At 37.4% G+C, this 18,746-nt stretch overlaps 1 protein-coding gene across 7 annotated transcripts; it reads right to left on the bottom strand.

Moving 5' to 3' along the window:
- Positions 1-1,787: 1,787 nt before the first annotated feature.
- Positions 1,788-10,521, bottom strand: LOC139954992 (uncharacterized). Of its 7 annotated transcripts, none has more exons than XM_071955084.1 (8): positions 10,019-10,521; positions 8,458-8,588; positions 8,143-8,281; positions 6,955-7,141; positions 6,266-6,325; positions 4,927-4,986; positions 3,827-3,883; positions 1,788-3,336 (listed from the first exon to the last, which is right to left on the bottom strand). In XM_071955084.1, the coding sequence occupies exons 4-8, from the start codon at positions 6,955-6,957 to the stop codon at positions 2,503-2,505; spliced, it is 1,014 nt and encodes a 337-aa protein (XP_071811185.1). In that variant the 5' UTR covers positions 6,958-7,141; positions 8,143-8,281; positions 8,458-8,588; positions 10,019-10,521; the 3' UTR covers positions 1,788-2,502. The 7 variants fall into 7 exon arrangements, with proteins under 7 accessions (XP_071811185.1, XP_071811190.1, XP_071811189.1 ...); XM_071955089.1 differs by having other exon boundaries at positions 1,788-3,236; positions 3,294-3,336; positions 8,458-10,521; XM_071955088.1 differs by having other exon boundaries at positions 1,788-3,198; positions 3,250-3,336; positions 8,458-10,521.
- Between the last annotated feature and the right edge of the window lie 8,225 nt (positions 10,522-18,746).

The raw sequence follows: 18,746 nt of genomic DNA on the forward strand, positions 1-18,746 counted from the left end.
GCTTCTATTTACAGACAAGATCTTGTTAACTGTTTGTAAGTATCGCATCTCTTTTCGGTGAGCAGTGGCAAGTTTAAAACATGCTTCTAATTGCAGACAGCCTTAGTATTAATTGCATAAATAGATATGCTGCTTCATTGCATCATATGCCCTCATGTAATAAATGAAAGGCATCATAGTTGTGAAAAAATAACTATTTGTTAGCTCCTTTCTTGTGAGATTGAATATTGTTATAAACTGTGTATTTAATACTTTTCCAATCTCGGCTATAAAAGAATAGGAAACTTCCTCTGGCAGTTTATAACTTAATTTTTCCCCGGAACCTTCATAAGTTTAACATGATGTTCAAATGCACTTTTTACAGCAGCAATCTCTGCTGGAGACCACGGTCTTCTTTCTCCAGACTTCCTAGTTTTCTTAGTTGGATGATATGGTCATTGTAGAGTGGTCAAGCAGCTTCTTTTGAGAGCTGAGCATATTCACCTTTAGTTTCATGTTTGAAATGCTTTCCCACTACATTCCCACTACATAATAATCCTTGTAACTAAAAGGCTGCATTCAGAGCAGTTCACTCGCTACATATGACTCAACCCATAATCACATGACCTTTAAATTATTTGCCTTTGAGTATCACTAACCTTATGAGATTAATAGTTTTAGCGGCAAATTACTTGTTACAATTGCACTTCCAACTAGCTACCACAACTACTGACCTCTATTACTCCAAAACTTATAATTGAATATTTTGTATTGAATAACAATGACTTTGATCAAAATAAGGCAAAGAAAGTAGGGTTATGAAGAATTTGATTACCCCTCATGAACTTTTACACCCTTCTGACAAAGCACCCAAATATCTTAACATAATTACTAATTTTCAAGCTTATATTAAAAATCTGGAAGAGATACTAGAAACAGCAACTTCAAATTGTTGACAGATGGATTTAACAATATAAAAAGAACGATATGTTGCAAAACAGTAACAAGTTACCTTTCTTCTTTACCACTGCATCACTTTCATCATCAGAACTTTGTTCCTCTTCATCACAAGAGCCAACATCTGAAAAGATGAAATAATCTCAACACTGTAGAAATAATTACAAAACAATTCTTTTGTATAAAACTGAGCGTGCAATTAGGTGCAATTAAGAATGCCAATGTTGCACCTAATTACATGCTCAGATTTATTTTAAAAAAAGATACCTATTCTTCTTTATTTGGTGTAGCTGTAATGAATTTTGTGGAAGGAAAATGGCTGCTAAAGTTTAATTTGAATATGCATTTACTATTCGATTCTTAACAGGATTTATCATTTCAACAATGAGGATTAATGTTAATATCTTTATTATAAAAATATTCACCACCAGTGGCCACTGAGATTTCAAAGATGAGTTGAACAACAAATTTATGTAACATACCTTCCATATCTATTTCGATTTCATCCCGACTTTTCCCCACGTAGTCCCCAATGGTGCCTTTCTCTGCTAGCATCAGAATTTTGGACACCTTGGCTGTCTGAAGAGTACTTTCTGGGAGTCTGTAATATTCGCGATGTATGTTTATATCATGGCCCATAAATCCGGCCAGAACATCTAGTTCGTTGCCCTTCAGACTCAATACTTGTGACATTGTTGCCACCTGCTTCCTTAACTGCGTGGAAGTCAAGTGCTCTGGATGTTTAGTACCGGAGGAAAGAGCAAACTTTCGAAGGCAATCTGCACCACGATATCCTGTGTTGGTAGCAGGACGTGGAAATAGAAATGTATTTGTCGATAGTACCCCTACAGCATATCTATTGTTTGGATGTTTTTCTCAGTAAATAGGACCGGTACTTTTCTTCCTCTCTTTCCGCGAATCTCTACTCTAGTCAACGTTTGGCAGAGTTTCTGTTCCCACTTAGAGAGGCTCTTCATTACATCGTCATTATGGGCAACACTCTTCTTATCGTAATCTGTTATCCCCATACGTTCTATCTCACCACTCCTCCGGCGATTGAACAAAATCACTTGTGCTAAGGCCACCTGGCATAGGTCTGACCAATCTTGTATGTTAGGGCTATCATTTAACTGTTGCCCCAGCTTTGTCACTTGAAGACACAGATGCTCCTGCACTTTGATTACATCTTCAGATAACGGCATCATACTTACTTTGTTCCATTTCCTTTTGCTTAAGGTAGTGAGAGCCCTGGTAGATATGGCTGCTGCCCAATCAATGGAACACAGTTCATCGAATTGTTCACCCCTGTCTTGTAAGTCCTTGTCTCCTGATTTGATCCCTTCTGCTTTGATGAGCAGGGCACACTTGCGGAGAGAGTGTCCTAACTTTAATGCAAGAGAAGGAGTGGTGTATGTCTGCGTGCTCACATCATATCCTGCAGTTACCTTTACAGCAGAGACAATCTTATCGAAGTGTTTGGGGTTAATACAATCCTTGATGGAGCTCAGTTCAGGATTACTAGCTCGAACTGTTAGCAACAAACGGCCAACCTCCCTCATCTTCTGACTAACATACTGAAATAAATGGGGCCTCAGCGTAAACACTCCCCATTATACGCTCTCCCAATTGGATGATAGTCTCATCATTTCTAACAACCACAGAAACCTCATCTCGGTTCATCTTGCCAAGAACCTTTTCTCTAAAGGCAGCGTTAGATCCTTTCATTGGCAGGAGCAGAGCACACTCTGATTGCAGACTTTTACTCTGCGGTTTCTTCACGTCTGTCAACGGGCATACTTTTAGGTGTTTCCACATGTCTGATCCTATATAGTATCCTAAACATTGTTTACATGGCAAGTACCAGCTTACAGGTATGGCGTTGGTTGGCCTTTTCACAGGTACGATAAATCCTCTACCTTTGGTGAGAACCTCCACATTATGAGCATGATTGCCTTTATTTCTGAGGATTTCCCACATTCTAGATCTCTCCTTTGAACCTTTGTCCAAGCTTAGAATCTCTGCCACTTCTAGCTCACTGCTGTGGGCTGCTTCCATATGTCGTGGTAGCTTTGCATATGAAACTTCACAATAAACACAAAAGTGGTGCTTATCCCAAAGTCTTTTGTGCGAATTGTTGGCTGTAAGGATTTGCACACCACCTGTAGCATTTTCTCCATTTTTTCTTTGTCCTACACTCGGCATCGGTATTTCCGTGGACACATCCGAGTCATATTCACTCTCAGAAATGTGTGATACATCATCATCATCTTTGTAGGAAGGATCAGCCACTTGATGTGATGCATCATCATCATTATCATCTTTGTAGGAAGGATCAGCCACTTCGTGTGATGCATCATCATCATCATCATCTTTGTAGGAAGGATCAGCCATTTCTGACACCTATTTAAATGGAGTATGACCAAAAGAAATATTTCCTATCAGTACAACGACCATTAAATGTAATACATTAATAAAACCTGGGGTCATAACAATGCATACAAATTAAGCTGGAACGGTAACTGTTGTTAGGTCCTCCAAGGGATTGGCATGTCACTCTCTTTACAAGTCTTCTCTTCTTTTGATACCTCTACCAGCTTATTATTGATAAACAGTATTTTAGTATGATGTTTATATTACCACAACAAATTATATAACATTAAAAACATTCATTAACATGAAATATTCTCATTAAACTTTTACATTCACTGTACATAGCAATAGTAGATTAAATGACATGTTGTTACCAATTGATCAATGGTAACTGATTTGGAAGCCTCTTTTGAAGCAATACAGCTATGAGTATTTTCTTCAGGAGCTACAGAGGAATGCAAAAGTAACTATATGATCTTGATCATGTGAAATATACAACTAAAAGTTATTTATAGCTCACCTTCATATCAGTCTCTTCTATATCAACATCCTCTTCTAATTCTTCATCAGCACCCTCCTAAAAATGAACCAAAACAAATTAAATATACAAATAAATCTGTTCGGTTGAGGAAATATTGTTACTATTTTTAACAGTCAATTACACTCAGATTCAATATCTCCAAAACTATTAAACTCATATCAAATGTTTAACCCTCCATTAATTACTTTGTAATTGATTGTGAGGAAGTACCTATGTATACCACAATAATTTAAAATATCTACCTCTATTCTTCATACCTTGTTATGCCATTTAAACGATTTTGTAAATTAAGTTTCTTTTACACCTGGACAGATGAATGGTTTCTTTGACAAAGTCAAGGGGCGTCATGGACACTACACTCACATAACAAATGTTCACAAAACCCTTAAGTGACCTATACTTGTGAAGTCCTCACAAGGTTTGCTATAGAAACTACACTCACTCACATCAAAAATGTTCCTTAAACCTTTGTGTGAGCTGTCCTTTGCATGGCATGTATCCTATTTACGAACCTAAAATTTCACAGGCCCCTTTATGAATGAATGAACAGATTTTTTTTTTCATTTGTCTCACAAAATAACAGCAATTTCCTCACAAGTCCTCACAAGGGTCATCTTGGACACTACACTCATGCACTCACAGCCTTCAATGACAAATGTTCATTGAACCCTTGTGTGACCTATACGTGTCAATTCCTAACAAAGGTTGCTATGGAAACTACACTCACATGACAAATGTGTATTAAAGCTCAGTTGTGTGAACTGTACTTTACATGACATGTATCCTATTTACGAATCTAAAATTTCACTATCTCACAGAGGACTCTGTCAACACATCATTTGATGAACAGCATCTTGGGATCAATATTGAGAATATTTCTTTAGTTTATCAGTACTTAAAAGTTTTTGGAAAAGCTGATCAGTAAAAAGTAAGTCCCAGAGATTAATAATGTCTTAACACTTTAACTATAATTCATAACATTTGCAAGAAGTACTTGGAACTGCATGATATGTTTACTCTCGATGAATTCAGCAGAAAAAAGACTATGTGAGAGAAGGGAATGTGTATTTATAGCTCACCTCTACACCACTATCTTCTGTATCATCTTCATCGTCTTCTAGTTGTACATCAGCATCCTGCTAGAAATGAATGAAGACAAATTTAAATAGACAGATTAATCTGAGTGATTGAGAAAGTCAATACTAGTTTTGACACTGACAATTTTAATGATAGTACTATTTTTAACAGTCAATTACTCCCATTTTGTCTATTACCATAACAAGCAAACTTATTTCACATATTGAGTCCTCTTTATATCTTCTCCACAAGAAAATTCAGCGAATTAATTAATTTGAAATATTAAGTAGGTCACTAACAAACTTTATTTTTAACCTAGTTTTGGAGATCTATACTTTTCAATTACAATTTCAGCTATCACACAAGTCCTCACTGGGACCACAGAGAGCATGGGATTTTACCACTAACTCACAGAGGACTATGAACTGTTGAGTAACTAAAATATCACCATGGTAAACACTTCGAAAAAAGCTTCCACAATACTTCATTTCAAGGAATAATTAAGCAAATCTTAAAGGTTCCTTGGTCCAAACATGATCAGAGTGAAGTATTTAATATCAGGAAAGTAATTACAAAAAGTTTGTGTGCATGGATATTTTACTTGCTTCTCTCTGAGGACTTACCCATGTACACGACACAATCATTCCTAATATCTACTAATATCACACAAGTCCTCACTGGGACCACAGAGAGCATGGGATTTTACCACTAACTCACTGAGGACTATGAACTGTTGACTTAATAAAATATCAACATGGTATACATCTTTGAAAAAGCCTCCACAATACTTCATTTCAAGGAATTATAAAGCCAATCTTAAAGGTTCCTTGGTCCAAACGTGATCATAGTGAGTATTTAATATCAGGAAACTAATTACAAAAAGTTTGTGTGCATGGATATTTTACTTGCTTCTTTCTGAGGACTTACCCATGTACATGACACAATCATTCATAATATCTACCTGTATAATAACCACCTTTATATGATATTGAAACATGTCACTCATATGACAAATGTTCATCAAACCTTTGCTTCAGTTGTAATTTGCATGGCATGTATTCTATTTACCAACCTAAATTTTACTATCTCACAGAGGACTCCACCATCATGTGATGTACAACTTTCTGAGATCTATATTGAAAGTATTGCTTCAGTTTATCAGTAATTTAAAGGTGATTGAAAAGGTGATCAGTAAAAATTAAGTCCCAGAGATTAATAATCGTAATCTTAAACTATTGTTAACATATGCAGGCACTACTTGAAACTGAATGAGATGTTTACTCTCAATCATTCAGCAGAAAAATAACAATGTGAAAGAAGGAAATTATATTTATAGCTCACCTCTACACCATTCTCTCCTGTATCATCTTCATCTTCTTCTAGTTCTACATCAGCATCCTGCTAGAAATGTATGAACATAAATTGAAATGCACAGATTAATCTGAATGATTGAGAAAATCAATACTATTTTTAAAAATGACACTTTTAATGATAGTACTATTTTTAACAGTCAAATATTCCCATTTTGTCTATTACCAGAAGTAGCACACTCATTTTAAATATTGACCCACTCTATATCTTCTCCAAAAGAAAATTTAGCTGATTAATTCATTCCACAAATTTAGTAGGTGACCTGGAAACATTTTTGGTTTTTAACCAAAATTGGAGTTTAATCCGTACTTTTCAATTACACAAGTCCTCACTGGGACCACGGAGAGCATGGGATTTTACCACTAACTTTCTGAGGACTATGAACTGTTGGGTTAATATCACCATGGCATGCATCTTTGAAAAAGCCTCCATAATACTTAATTTCAAGGAATTATAAAGCAATCTTAAATGGTTCCTTGGTCCAATGGTGATCAGAGTTAAGTATTTAATATCAGGAAGCTAATTAGAAAAGTGTGTATGTATGACCATTTCATTTCATTCTTGTGGGGACCAACATACCCCAGGTATTCGGGTATGCAATCTACTAAGAGGAATATATATTGCAGTTATTAAATTAATTGCATGTTTTTGAAGATTACCATTCTTCAAGGTGCATCCTCCTTTCCATAATCATACCTGAGCTCTTGCCCAGGTAAGATATCTCGGATTGCAAATAGCAGTAGGTGAGGTTTCCCATCCACAGTTTCTTTCTTCACTTTACAGTTTGGTTCCCTCCAGTCATCATTGACCATCTTTGCCATGCAAAGATCTGATGTTGCATCAATGCTTTCAACAGAAATATGAAAAACAATACTAAGTGACAACAAGAGCTCAAATGGTGCAGTTGCCATACTATAAATGACACTTCCTACAGGACTAGAACAGTCTACACAGAGCAGTGCATGCAACTGAATAGCATGAATGTGGAAGAAGCAATTTCTGTCTCTGCAAGTGGTGTGAAAGGTCTTGTGCTTCATTTATTACTTATCTATGCAAGTGATTCCAGCAATCTCTTTCACAGGCTGGCTTTGCATCAGTCTAAATTTTTATGCAGGTGATAATAGCCCCACTTTAGCAGTTTCTAACTTGCATATGCTAGTTTTTGCTGGTGATACTATCAATCACCTTTTACAGGAAACTAATTTTTATGGTTAAATGGATGTGTGCCGAGAGATTGGCTTCGGTTAGCTTGCGAGTCTATAAGCCTCCATGGCTTCTTTCGCGAGTTCCTGCTTGCGGGAAGATCACATATACATACATACATGGTTAAGACTAGGGAAATGACCCCTACATGACCTCTGACCAATATTCCTGAACACCCATGTGCCATCAATTGATCAATGAATTTTTACCAACCTTCATAATCATCCAATTCAATCTAAGGGAGGAGCAGCTTTGGTGTTTTAACAAAATGGCCATAAATTAGCCCAACAATAAATGTTTTTTTAGTCACTCCCAGCACAGCCAAAGTACACCATTATTTGGTGACAATTAATGACAACTTTTATCATTATCCGGAAAAAGCTGTGCAAGGAGTAGTACAGTACTTTATCTTAAACCAATCGATCCGATTACTGTAAACTGTGGAAGAGGCATTTTCCCCCCACAAAAATGGCTCCTAGATAACCATTGATTTTATCTTACTGAACACCTAATGCCTTCTTACTTGGAGATAACTGTGCCCAAGTTGTATCATTATCTACCAAAAGCTGTGCATGAAAATGCATTTTAATTGTAAAACTGAGGATGCTCAAGGCAATAGAAAATCAGATATACATGTGACTCACCACATCTTGTTTTTTCCATGCTGAAAGTGGAAGATGAAAGTTTCATCATCATGCTCTGTGGCTTCTGATCTCCCTAACTTGCCCCTGTACTGAACTAATTCTCCCTTTGTGAACGCTTTCTCTGAAAAGAGCCCCTTACCTATATGCAGTAAGAAAAAAAAAGGTGTTAGCTGTTACTGTAAAAATGTATATTTAAAGTAGTTTTTAAAGCAAGAAAATAATGAAATTCAGCTTCAAACTCAGCATGTATTGAAATTTATAGAAGTATACAACTTATTGCAGCTTCAGTCTTATAAATCCATCGATTGTACATACCAACTGCGTCTGAGACTGTTTTTACAACAAATCCCGCCTGGTCTGTACCCTTCCTGACATATTCTTTAGCAACGTCAAGGGGACTTTGGCGGGCTCTTGAAGCTCTTCTTTGATTTCTGGAGTTCATCTCACTTTAAATGAAAAAGATAGAGAGGTTTAGCAACCGGTGAAGGGTTTTCGTTTTTGGAACATTGCATTACTTTGCATACTTCAAAATGTATGAGGATGTATGAGAATATAGATTTTACAGTGTTATCTTTTCTCTGCAATAATTCCTTCCAGTTAAAATAAAACACTACAGCCTTGAGAAGTGCCAATCCTAACTGGAGTCTGTAATGACCCTTCACTGTATTCCCATCTCTTTAATATTTTTGGGAAAAAATACATTTAAAATACTCCAATTTCAACAGCATCTCTTAAGATTTGACATTAAACCATAAAGATAACCTACAAAATACAATACTAATTTACTGGTAGCACCCTGCATTCGTGCAGCCCATATATGTGTTTCTTAATTTGAATTTCATTTTTTTCCCCACTACCCCACACCAGTCTTCCCCTGCCACAATTAATGATGCTAATCAGGAATGTCAAATTCCAAATGACTTTGTTCAAAAATTATTTTATTTTATTTTATTTTTTTAAAGAAAATGGTTAGGCTACATTTTTCACATTGACTGTTGGTGTTAGGCAACACATTGCTAACATGCTATGACACCAAAAGTTGCCAGAATTTGGCTGTACATGTCATACAATTAGGCACAAATCTTAGGTTGCATTGGTTTATTGCACCTACAGTATGTACTATCCTTAGAACACTTTATACCAGCTATATTACTGGCTTACCATAAGACTATGGCCAAAATTATCAGACAGTTTTAAGATCATGTTAATAATTATGTTACATTTCTACAGCCTGGTAATGGTCTGGTAACCTATCCTCTATAGAGCCTAGTCACATGGAATGGTAAAACTTGTTTAGAAGGCACTAATTATAGCTTTTGATATTATGTCGATATTCTCGTTTAAAAGAAACGAAAAGGCTGGGCCTAGGCCTAAACTAGTTTTCACTAGTGTAAATTTTCGACTTGGTCATACTAGCCTAGGCTATGACTCTATGAGCAACTGAAAATCAAAGCTCAAACACTGCAGCGTAAAAAGATTAGGGAAAACTAGTATTATTCTCATTAAAGTACAGCTTCAAAATCAGAGGATATTTCTTTTGGATTTCTGACATGAACTGGTTTCTTACTACAATACGTTTGATTATTGGTGTTCAAACTAGGTTTGTCGTACCTATGCAGCATAGTAGTACTGCCTAGTAATACTATAGTACTATTACGTACTAGTATTACTATTATTATTATAGTAAACACAGACTTGTAGAGTAGTATATAAAACCCCCTACAGCACCACCTTAGACCTAACGTCCTAAGCTAGTCAAGGCAACATCTTCAACTTTGCAAACCCTGAAAGTCAGAATTCAATGAAATTTTGAGAAAAAACTACATTTATTTTATAATCATTGTAATTTAACTGGTATCCTTCATAAAAAACTTACCGCGTAAGTGAATTTCGACGGCTCGGAGCCTTCAGAGGACGAGGTCCCCGAACAAACGATGCAAGAATCGGATATACTAATAAACTGGCGCAGTGCAGCGCTCTAATGCAATGTATAACATTTCGTGCGCGGGAAAAGTGGGTTGCCTAATGAAAGGTTTTATTCGTGTTGATAAAATATTTTAGCCATTTATTGAAGAAAAAATTTAAGTTTTTGTGCTGTTATTGAGTATTTCACACTTTTAGCATTTTACTTGGCTGTCTTCGATACAGTGGGTTTGGGACGGAATATTAATTTACATTTGACATGATTAATGGAATGAATATTTTATTACTCTGGCAACAATTAGTGTTATATTCGACACACTTGTTTGATAAATCCAACGGAATTGTGTGCGGTACCCCACACTGATTCTGACATTATGGTTGGTTACAGGACTTCCTCCAAAGTTCACAAAAGGTCATAAAAAAGTTGTTGGATGCATTCTACAGAGTTTTCGTCCTCGGTCCAAGGGTTTATAGTGCATTCATTGAACACATTGAATAGTAAAAAGTAGCAGTATACACAGTGCATGATGCACAATAAAACTTTATTAACTGAAACTTTCCAAAAAAAAAGTGCATTCTACAGTTTTCAGGAACTCCTAAAACAAAATGTTTTGACTGATTGCTTTTATGTCTGTTGCCTGGTAAAATACAGTTTGCAGACATTTCCCTATAAGAATAGCATAGTTAAACTGATGTTGTACACTACCAGTATTTGTACTATATATATGCAAATGGAAGTGTGAGTACAGTACTTTAATTTCAGTCTAGAAGTGAAACAATTTGATATGAAATATACAGAAGCATTAAAACTGCCTCTCAACAAATAATGCTCAAAAATAATTAAGCTGTGTACCCCTACATTAAAGATCCCAAGCAAACTGTTTTGTAAAACAGTTTCCATGACAGACTAGAAAGACTGTGGCATTTGTTCCTGAGCTCCTTTCTGCACGAACAACAACAATGAAATCTGTCTAACAATCAACAAACATGAAGAAGGAATAAAACATTAACCAAGAGCACTAAAACATTCACACTTTGATGCCAACATCAGGCTAGAGCTGAAAAGACAGTCAACATAGCTACTTAGCAGATTAGAAAGTCTGTGGCATTTGTTCCTGAGCTCCTTTCTGCATGAACGACAACAATTAAATCTGTCTAACAATCAAGAAACATGAATTTAACAAAGAAGTAATATATGAACACAGTAAAGTTTGACCAATTCTAATACCACTTTTTGTTAGCCCTTCCAGAGTGATTTCTTATGAAGTCTTTAATATTGGTCCACTTCCGTCCATCAAAAGAACTGTACTTTTCCATTACCCTATCAATAGCTGTCTTTCCAGGCAAATGGTTTAATGCTATTTCTCGTCTGAATTCCCTTAAAACTACTCTTTTCTCATCTTCTGTCCATACCCTCCTTTGGTATTTTCTCCCTGAAAGGACAACAAATATATACATTACAATGTGGTGCTTTTGAAAATTACACCTCAATGTTGCCATGTGATAGTTTACAATATAAAGAAACAAATCACATCAAAATGTTTTGAGGTTGGTCTCCAGCATAAATTGCAATCTGTCTAGTATATTCCTCATATTTTGTTGTTTAAATAAAAGTAGAAAAATACAAATTTTAATTGGTTTGTTTTATTTATGAACAATATTACGTTTCTTCATACTGGGTGGTTCTTCTCCTTCGAATTAGTGCTTTCAAAAGTGGTGCCATTAGCTTGATGCAGAGACCCTACACTTCCCATGCTGCCCTCATCCCTACTTGTGTCCTCCTCCTCCTCTTCCTCATCACTATCATCTGTATCATCAGATGATTCTATGTTGTCAATTTCTGTGGAAATAAAATCAATGACTGCTTAGATTTGTAGTACAGACAGCACCACATAAACGTAGCGTAGAAAACACAGGTTAGATAACGACAAGTACCATTCCTTGCATCAAAGACACACTTTAGCCCACAGAATTACAACTTGATAAACACTTTTTAAAGTATGACCTTAGATGATTACCAATTATTTAAAAAGGCAATTAAATTATTGATATATCAAGTTTTACAGTTCTTTAGCAGGTATACATTCTCCTCACTTCAGTATTTCTAATGTAAACTTTACAAATCAGCTTCAAAAGTCCTATTTGAACTTTGACCCTGGGCCGTGCCTTGTGCTACGTCTTGACATAATTTTGTCTGGAATCAAGAACAAGGTTGATAGTGTCCATTACATATTACCCAGGGAGCCCAAGAAAGCAGACAGCACAACTTTTTCCAAACTACGTAATTCAGAATGTTTATATAATATATATGAACATTAAAATTTAACGACTAAATTCTAAGGAGACTTAATTATCATCGTTACAATTATTAAGTAAGGTGACTGAATGCAACAATGAGCTCATAGCATAACTTGGCCAAGCTACTAAATTTGAAAAGATTATACTTATTTCATGACTATAACATGATGCATCTAATCTTATGATAACATGTCACACCACAATATTGCCCTTGAAAAGAAAGGAAGGTTAATTACCTCAGAAGTGCAATACATTTGCTCCATTCATTTCACATCTCTTTAAGATTAACTTTTCTATACATGGGCATCCTCAATATTCAGTCTGGTCATCGAATACGAAAAAGCACCATGCAGACAGAAAGTCACAAAAGCGGTATACATATCTTGCAATGCCAAAATCATGACAAAATGTCAGTACTGCTTCCAACGTTTCAGTGTTTGATATGATGAAGTGCCCAACAACTGCCTCATGATTTATCCAATGGGCAGACATGATTTAGATCCTACTAACAATAACATCCTACTGAGATCTAAATTAAGTAGCTAAAAAAGTTACTCAACTTTCCTTATGTGTATAATGCTGCAGCTATCATCTGAAGCCTGACTTAAAACTAGTGATGTTACACACAAACTGGCCTAACCCATGTGGTATAATGTATTAGATCATATAGACCTACTGTTAATTTCCTACTATGCACACACTATGCTAGTAAGTAGTATGTATGCACAACTGGATCCTAACCTATATGACATTAAGTACAATGGTAGCACATATGGCTTCCACAATGTACAGTAGGCTAGTCTATTAGAGGCCTATAATAGAAGTTCATAAACGAACAAAGTGGAAATTACCAAAATAATTGGGGACACTGCACAGGATTATGATAAGTAAAGAGTAACTTACTCAGTGGATCTATTTTCCTTCAGAAGATTCTGTCTCCGTCTCATGAAAGCTGGATGTTAGTAGCTAGCTGCATATTGTAGTTATCTCAGGTACAGTAGGTACTACAGTTATCTTTGTGGCAGTACATGAAATTCGAACACAGTAAGCATGCTGCAGTACAGTGTGTATGTTTGCTGATCTCACAGCAATGTCAATTGGGGACATGGTCCACTGTTAGTATTGTCAAAGTAGACACACCCCATATGATTGGGGCTCATCAATTGGGGACATTTGGTCACTAATTTAACCAGCTTCAAGCAGTCACATGACATGAAATTCTTGCACATAAATGGGGACAACACCTTGACACACGCCCCACCAGTTAATGACACAAAGTGACACAGCTAGGCTGTAATGAATGCACCCAATGGGGACTGTCACAGATATTGCTCAAACTTTAAAAAATTCTTTCATTTGGCGGGAACTTCCAAAATCTGCACTTAACCCAAACGGGGACGTCCCCGATTGGTAGTATGTCCACACTTGGAAGGTGTGTCATCATGTAAATGTCCCCAGTTCCCAGCGGGTACATACGCATACACACACACATACACACACACACGCCAACCTGAATACATAGGTTCCTTTGTTTTTAGCAAGGAACCAAAAACAGAATAAGCTTTCTGACTGGTCTTTTAGCGATTTGGCCGTCAGCGAGTCTTATGTCAACTACTCTTACGAGGTCATCTTTCCCTGGGTAGAGCTTTACGACTTTCGACATTTTCCAAATACCACGCCTCTTGTCCTCCATCGTCGCCAAAACTCATCTACCATAGCAATACAAATCTCTGTGCGTTTCCGTGGACAAGGCAAGTCACCTCTTCCAATCAAGAAGTGAAGGTCCAACGGAGACGACGATTTGACCGTCAGAGGTCGACTATTGATGAGACCAGATATCTTACAGAAGACGGTCTCCCACTCGACGAATGTCAGACGATCTGCCTTTACGAGATGCCTCATTCCCCTCTTGACCTCCTGAACCATTCTTTCGACAGCTCCCTCCCTGTTGATGTGGCCCTCCTGGTCGAGCGAATTTCCAATGAGTATTGTAACGTTGACAATGTTCCCTCACTTGAGTCTGTTCCAACTTCCAATTTAACTCATTTATGGTGTTGTCAGCCCCCCTGAAGCAGGTAGCATTGTCGCTAATCAACAATGAGGATGACCCTCTGATGCTAATAAGTCATTCAAGAGCCTGGAGAAACGCTCGCGTTGACAAATCTTGAACGCAGGTTAGGTGCACAGCTCTGGTAACGGTACATTTGAACATAGTCCATGGGATAAAAGCATATTTTACCCCTGGTCTATTTTTAACAACCTCTAGGCTTTGACGCAGTCGCTTTCTTGCATGTCGCACTCCCTTCAAAAGCTTGGCTGAATGCAAGATCTCATCACGGTCAGAATAACGAGTAAAACACACCTGGATCGGTCTGGACTTGGATGTTCCCGATCACTGGACCTCTTGGTATTCTATTGTTATGAAATAGTAATACCATCTCTTTGATGTTACCGAAAAGCTCCATCGAGATACCTTACAGGCCTCTTATGTATTTTATCTAGGTCATGGATCCAGTTTTCCCACGAGAAGTTTTTAACTATCTTATTGAATCTTGGTACAGGGCCTTTTCCCAAAATAGATTCCATTATGTCTGTGGAACATTCGAGAAGGTTCTCTCACGTGGTATGGAAGTTTCCATAGAAAGGGGATGGACTTCCAAACTCCCAACCAATCAGGGCAGATCAGTGCCAGCGCACTTATTTTTATATCGTTAAGTTAATATAGGATGGTCAGGTTATTGGCTGCCTTCTGATTATGCGCAGAGGGATTTGATAGAAGTAAGGTATAAAAGAAAAAGGAGGCCGAAAGTTTACGCACTTGGTCAGCAAATTTATCACTCCGCCGAAAGTTCATCACTTCCTCTAATTGCGTAATTGACGGAGTCAAGTCAAGTCAAATCATTGTAATTTAGTTTTATTTGTAAAGAGAATCGACAGAGAAGAAATTATACCGAATCATTAATCAAATCCTATCTCGTCAACTTGTTTTTTGTGTGAACTCATTGTTTTCTTCCGTTCGAGACATCTCCTGAAGAAGCATAAATACGGCATCAAGATATCCCAGTACCTTTCTATCGCGAGTTCCGATATAGTTTTACTATCGGAGGAAGCGGGCTCGACACAATATTACATGGTGGAGATCGGTTGCTTTCTTCAGGAAGAAATCGGTAACGGAACTTTCACAACTTTCGTTCGTTACGATCAATAACGAACAGGAGATTTTTTTGGCCCGAAGACCTAACGAGGAATGCAACGCATGTCCACGACCTAGCCTAACGGAAACACTCTACGAGGGAAGACGGCCTATACTAGCCTAAGTCTGTACACCGGAACCACTGATCGTACACTAACGTTAATCAACCCAGCATGCAGTTCGCGTTTGAACATTCGCGCAACTAGTAGTTAGTCATACTACAGCTCTAAACATCAGAACTGAACATTTTCGCGATCTAAGCCTAGGCTCTACCCGATGTTAACGGCAAACGAATCTGAAGTTCTTACGAGATGTAGGCTCACCTGCTACTGCTACTACATGCCGCTACTACTACTACTAACCGAGGGACTTCAATCATCGTTTGCAGTTCCACTACCAGTTCTTAGTTAAACTTAAGGGTGAGTGAAATCATGCCAATTTGTATCCCAACCCCTATTTGAGATCAGAGTGTACCGATAAGTTATTGTAATCGTGTCCATGTATTGCATATTTGTTATTTAATTGCGGTCGATAGTGTGTTCAATTAAGTATAGGCTCATGTTGTATACTCATAACTAGCCTAATTGTATGCGGCATGATGTCCGTCAGTGAACAGGAAACTTCGACCTCTGTTAATGTTATGCAGAAACATAGGCCCACTGATTTTTTGCCATCACGATTTCAGGGCGATGTAATTGATGCAGATTTAGCCGAAGCTCATTATTTGGGATTTGAAGATTATTTAGAGGTGCATAAATTGCCGTCCCAAACCACCCCTGAGGCTGTAGCGGAAGAATTTAATGAAATATGTCGCATATTTAAGCGAACACTTAAAGGCCAAGCCAGACTCTGGATTGAAAAGAAAAATTTTTCAACTATTGCTGATCTGCGCAAGCAATTCCTTGCTCGTTTCAGTCCAGGGACCTCTTCCTACGCTAAATCACAGGCATTTCATGCATTAAGCTATACGCCAGGTGATACAGCTCAAGCTCATTTGGCCAAAATTTCCAAAGCTGCAGCACAATTAAATTATGGTGAGGACCAAATTAGAGATAAATTGATCTCGACCCTGCCTTTGCAATGTCGCTCAGCAGTGTTAATGTCTGCATCACCAAAAGCAACAATTGCAGATTTGGTCATGAAAGTACAGTGCTATTTTGACTTACAAATACAAAGTCAACCCCCAGTTTCTTCCGAACCATTTATGGCAATGCACGACAAAGCGTCTTCTGTTCAGACTCCTACTATTTCTGCATCTTCTGAGATACACGAGTTGTGTACCAAAATTCAGGAATTAGAGACCAAGTTTGATCAGTCACGTAGGTCAGAATTGCAAGACGATCCTAAAGATATGAGGCAAAGATATAGTTCTCGTGATTCTCGTGGTCCTAGGACAGGTCAGAATAATAACAGGAGAAGGTTACCGTATTTTAATCCTTCAGTCACATGTTACTACTGCCAAAATCGAGGTCATTTTGCACAATATTGTCAAATTCGCCTAAGCCATGAAATGGAGGCTAATGTAAAGAGAGTACCAACACAGAATTTTCATTAGGGAGCACTTATGATAGCACTCATCATACAGTGACTCCAGACAAAGTACCAAGTAAGGGAAGATCGAAACGTAAAGCAAATAATATTTGGAAGAATAGTAATATTCCTAGTTCTAGATATACAGGGAACGAACGTAATGTGGATATTCAACTGGACACACGTAATTTTGTAAGAGGTACTTTACATGATGGTAAAGGAATTTCATTGTTGTTTGATAGTGGAGCGACACGCTCTATCATTTCTTCTTCTACAGTGCAAAATTCAAAGTATTTATCCTCTATACAACCAGTCTCAGTTGATGTAGTAAACCTAAAGTTGGGTAATGGTCAGTTTATTCATGCGTATAGCACGATAACATTTCAGGTCAAAATTCAGGGTCATGAATTTCAGCTTTCTGCTTTAATTGCTGCAAACCTGACAGGTATTGACTTAATATTAGGTAGTCCAACTCTGAAGGAATTGAATGGTTCTTTGGACTTTACCACAAACTGTTTTAGAATTAAACAAGCCAAAGTCTTCCTTAGGCCAGTGCAGAGATTTGTTATTTACCCAGGTCAGCAAAGATACATTACCGTACAGGGACGTCTTCCACTATATGCACGAAATGCAGATGTGGTTATTAAACCGTTTCCTCTGATATCTCGTATGTGTCCTTCACGAATGTTAGTGAAAATGCATAAAGGTAGAACAAAGATTCTACTAAGGAACATGGGTAATCAGAAATTTTGTCTGCATCCTTCTCGCACAGTGGCTCATTTAGATTTAGCAGATATCATTACGGTCACAGAAGACATACCTACTGATTCTCTAGATTTTCTCAATGTCATGAGAGACATCGAAAAACCGTCTCTTTTTCGAACCAATTCTAATTCCAAAGAGAATCGTGATGAAATTACACGATATAATTTACATCGTTATCCACATTTGACAGCCGATGATCCCCTGGTTTCCAAATCTGAACAGGAAATCATGAGACAAAACATTAATTTGGAACAAAGTATTCTAAATGCTTCAGAAACAGAGAGCATATATGAATTTCTAGACTCACATAGAGATGCATTTTCTCTTTATGGTGAATTATCTCACTGTCCAAATTATGAGGCTGATGTTACGCTTACTAATGATGAGCCATTTACATACGTCCCTATAGACTTTCAGATGAGGACAAAGTCATTGTCGCCAGTGAGCTTGACAAATTAGTGCAATTAGGAATCTTAGCGGTAGGACATCAGTCTTATACCTCACCGGTTTTCCTCATTCCAAAGAATGGAACAAAAGACAAAGGGGTTGTCACAGATTTTCGCTACTTGAACAGTAGAATAAAACGTCTCAATCACCCTTTTCCATTGCTGAATGAGACTATCCGTACCATAGGGTACTCTGGAGCCAAAATTTTGGGTGTTCTCGATTTAAAGTCTGCATTCTTCTGTCTGCCACTTAGTGTTCATGCACAACAATATACAGGTATTGCTTCATTTCATGGAGGAAAGCATTATTATTATAAACGCTTACCACAGGGATTGAATTTATCTCCAGCGATCTTTCAGTCGCAAATTAATGATATTTTGGCAACGATCCCAAATTCAAATAAGTTCTGTATTGCTCATCATGACGATATTATTGTGTACAGTGCAGA

Source organism: Apostichopus japonicus, chromosome 17, assembly GCF_037975245.1.
Source record: "Apostichopus japonicus isolate 1M-3 chromosome 17, ASM3797524v1, whole genome shotgun sequence".
Classification (NCBI taxonomy): domain Eukaryota; kingdom Metazoa; phylum Echinodermata; class Holothuroidea; order Aspidochirotida; family Stichopodidae; genus Apostichopus; species Apostichopus japonicus.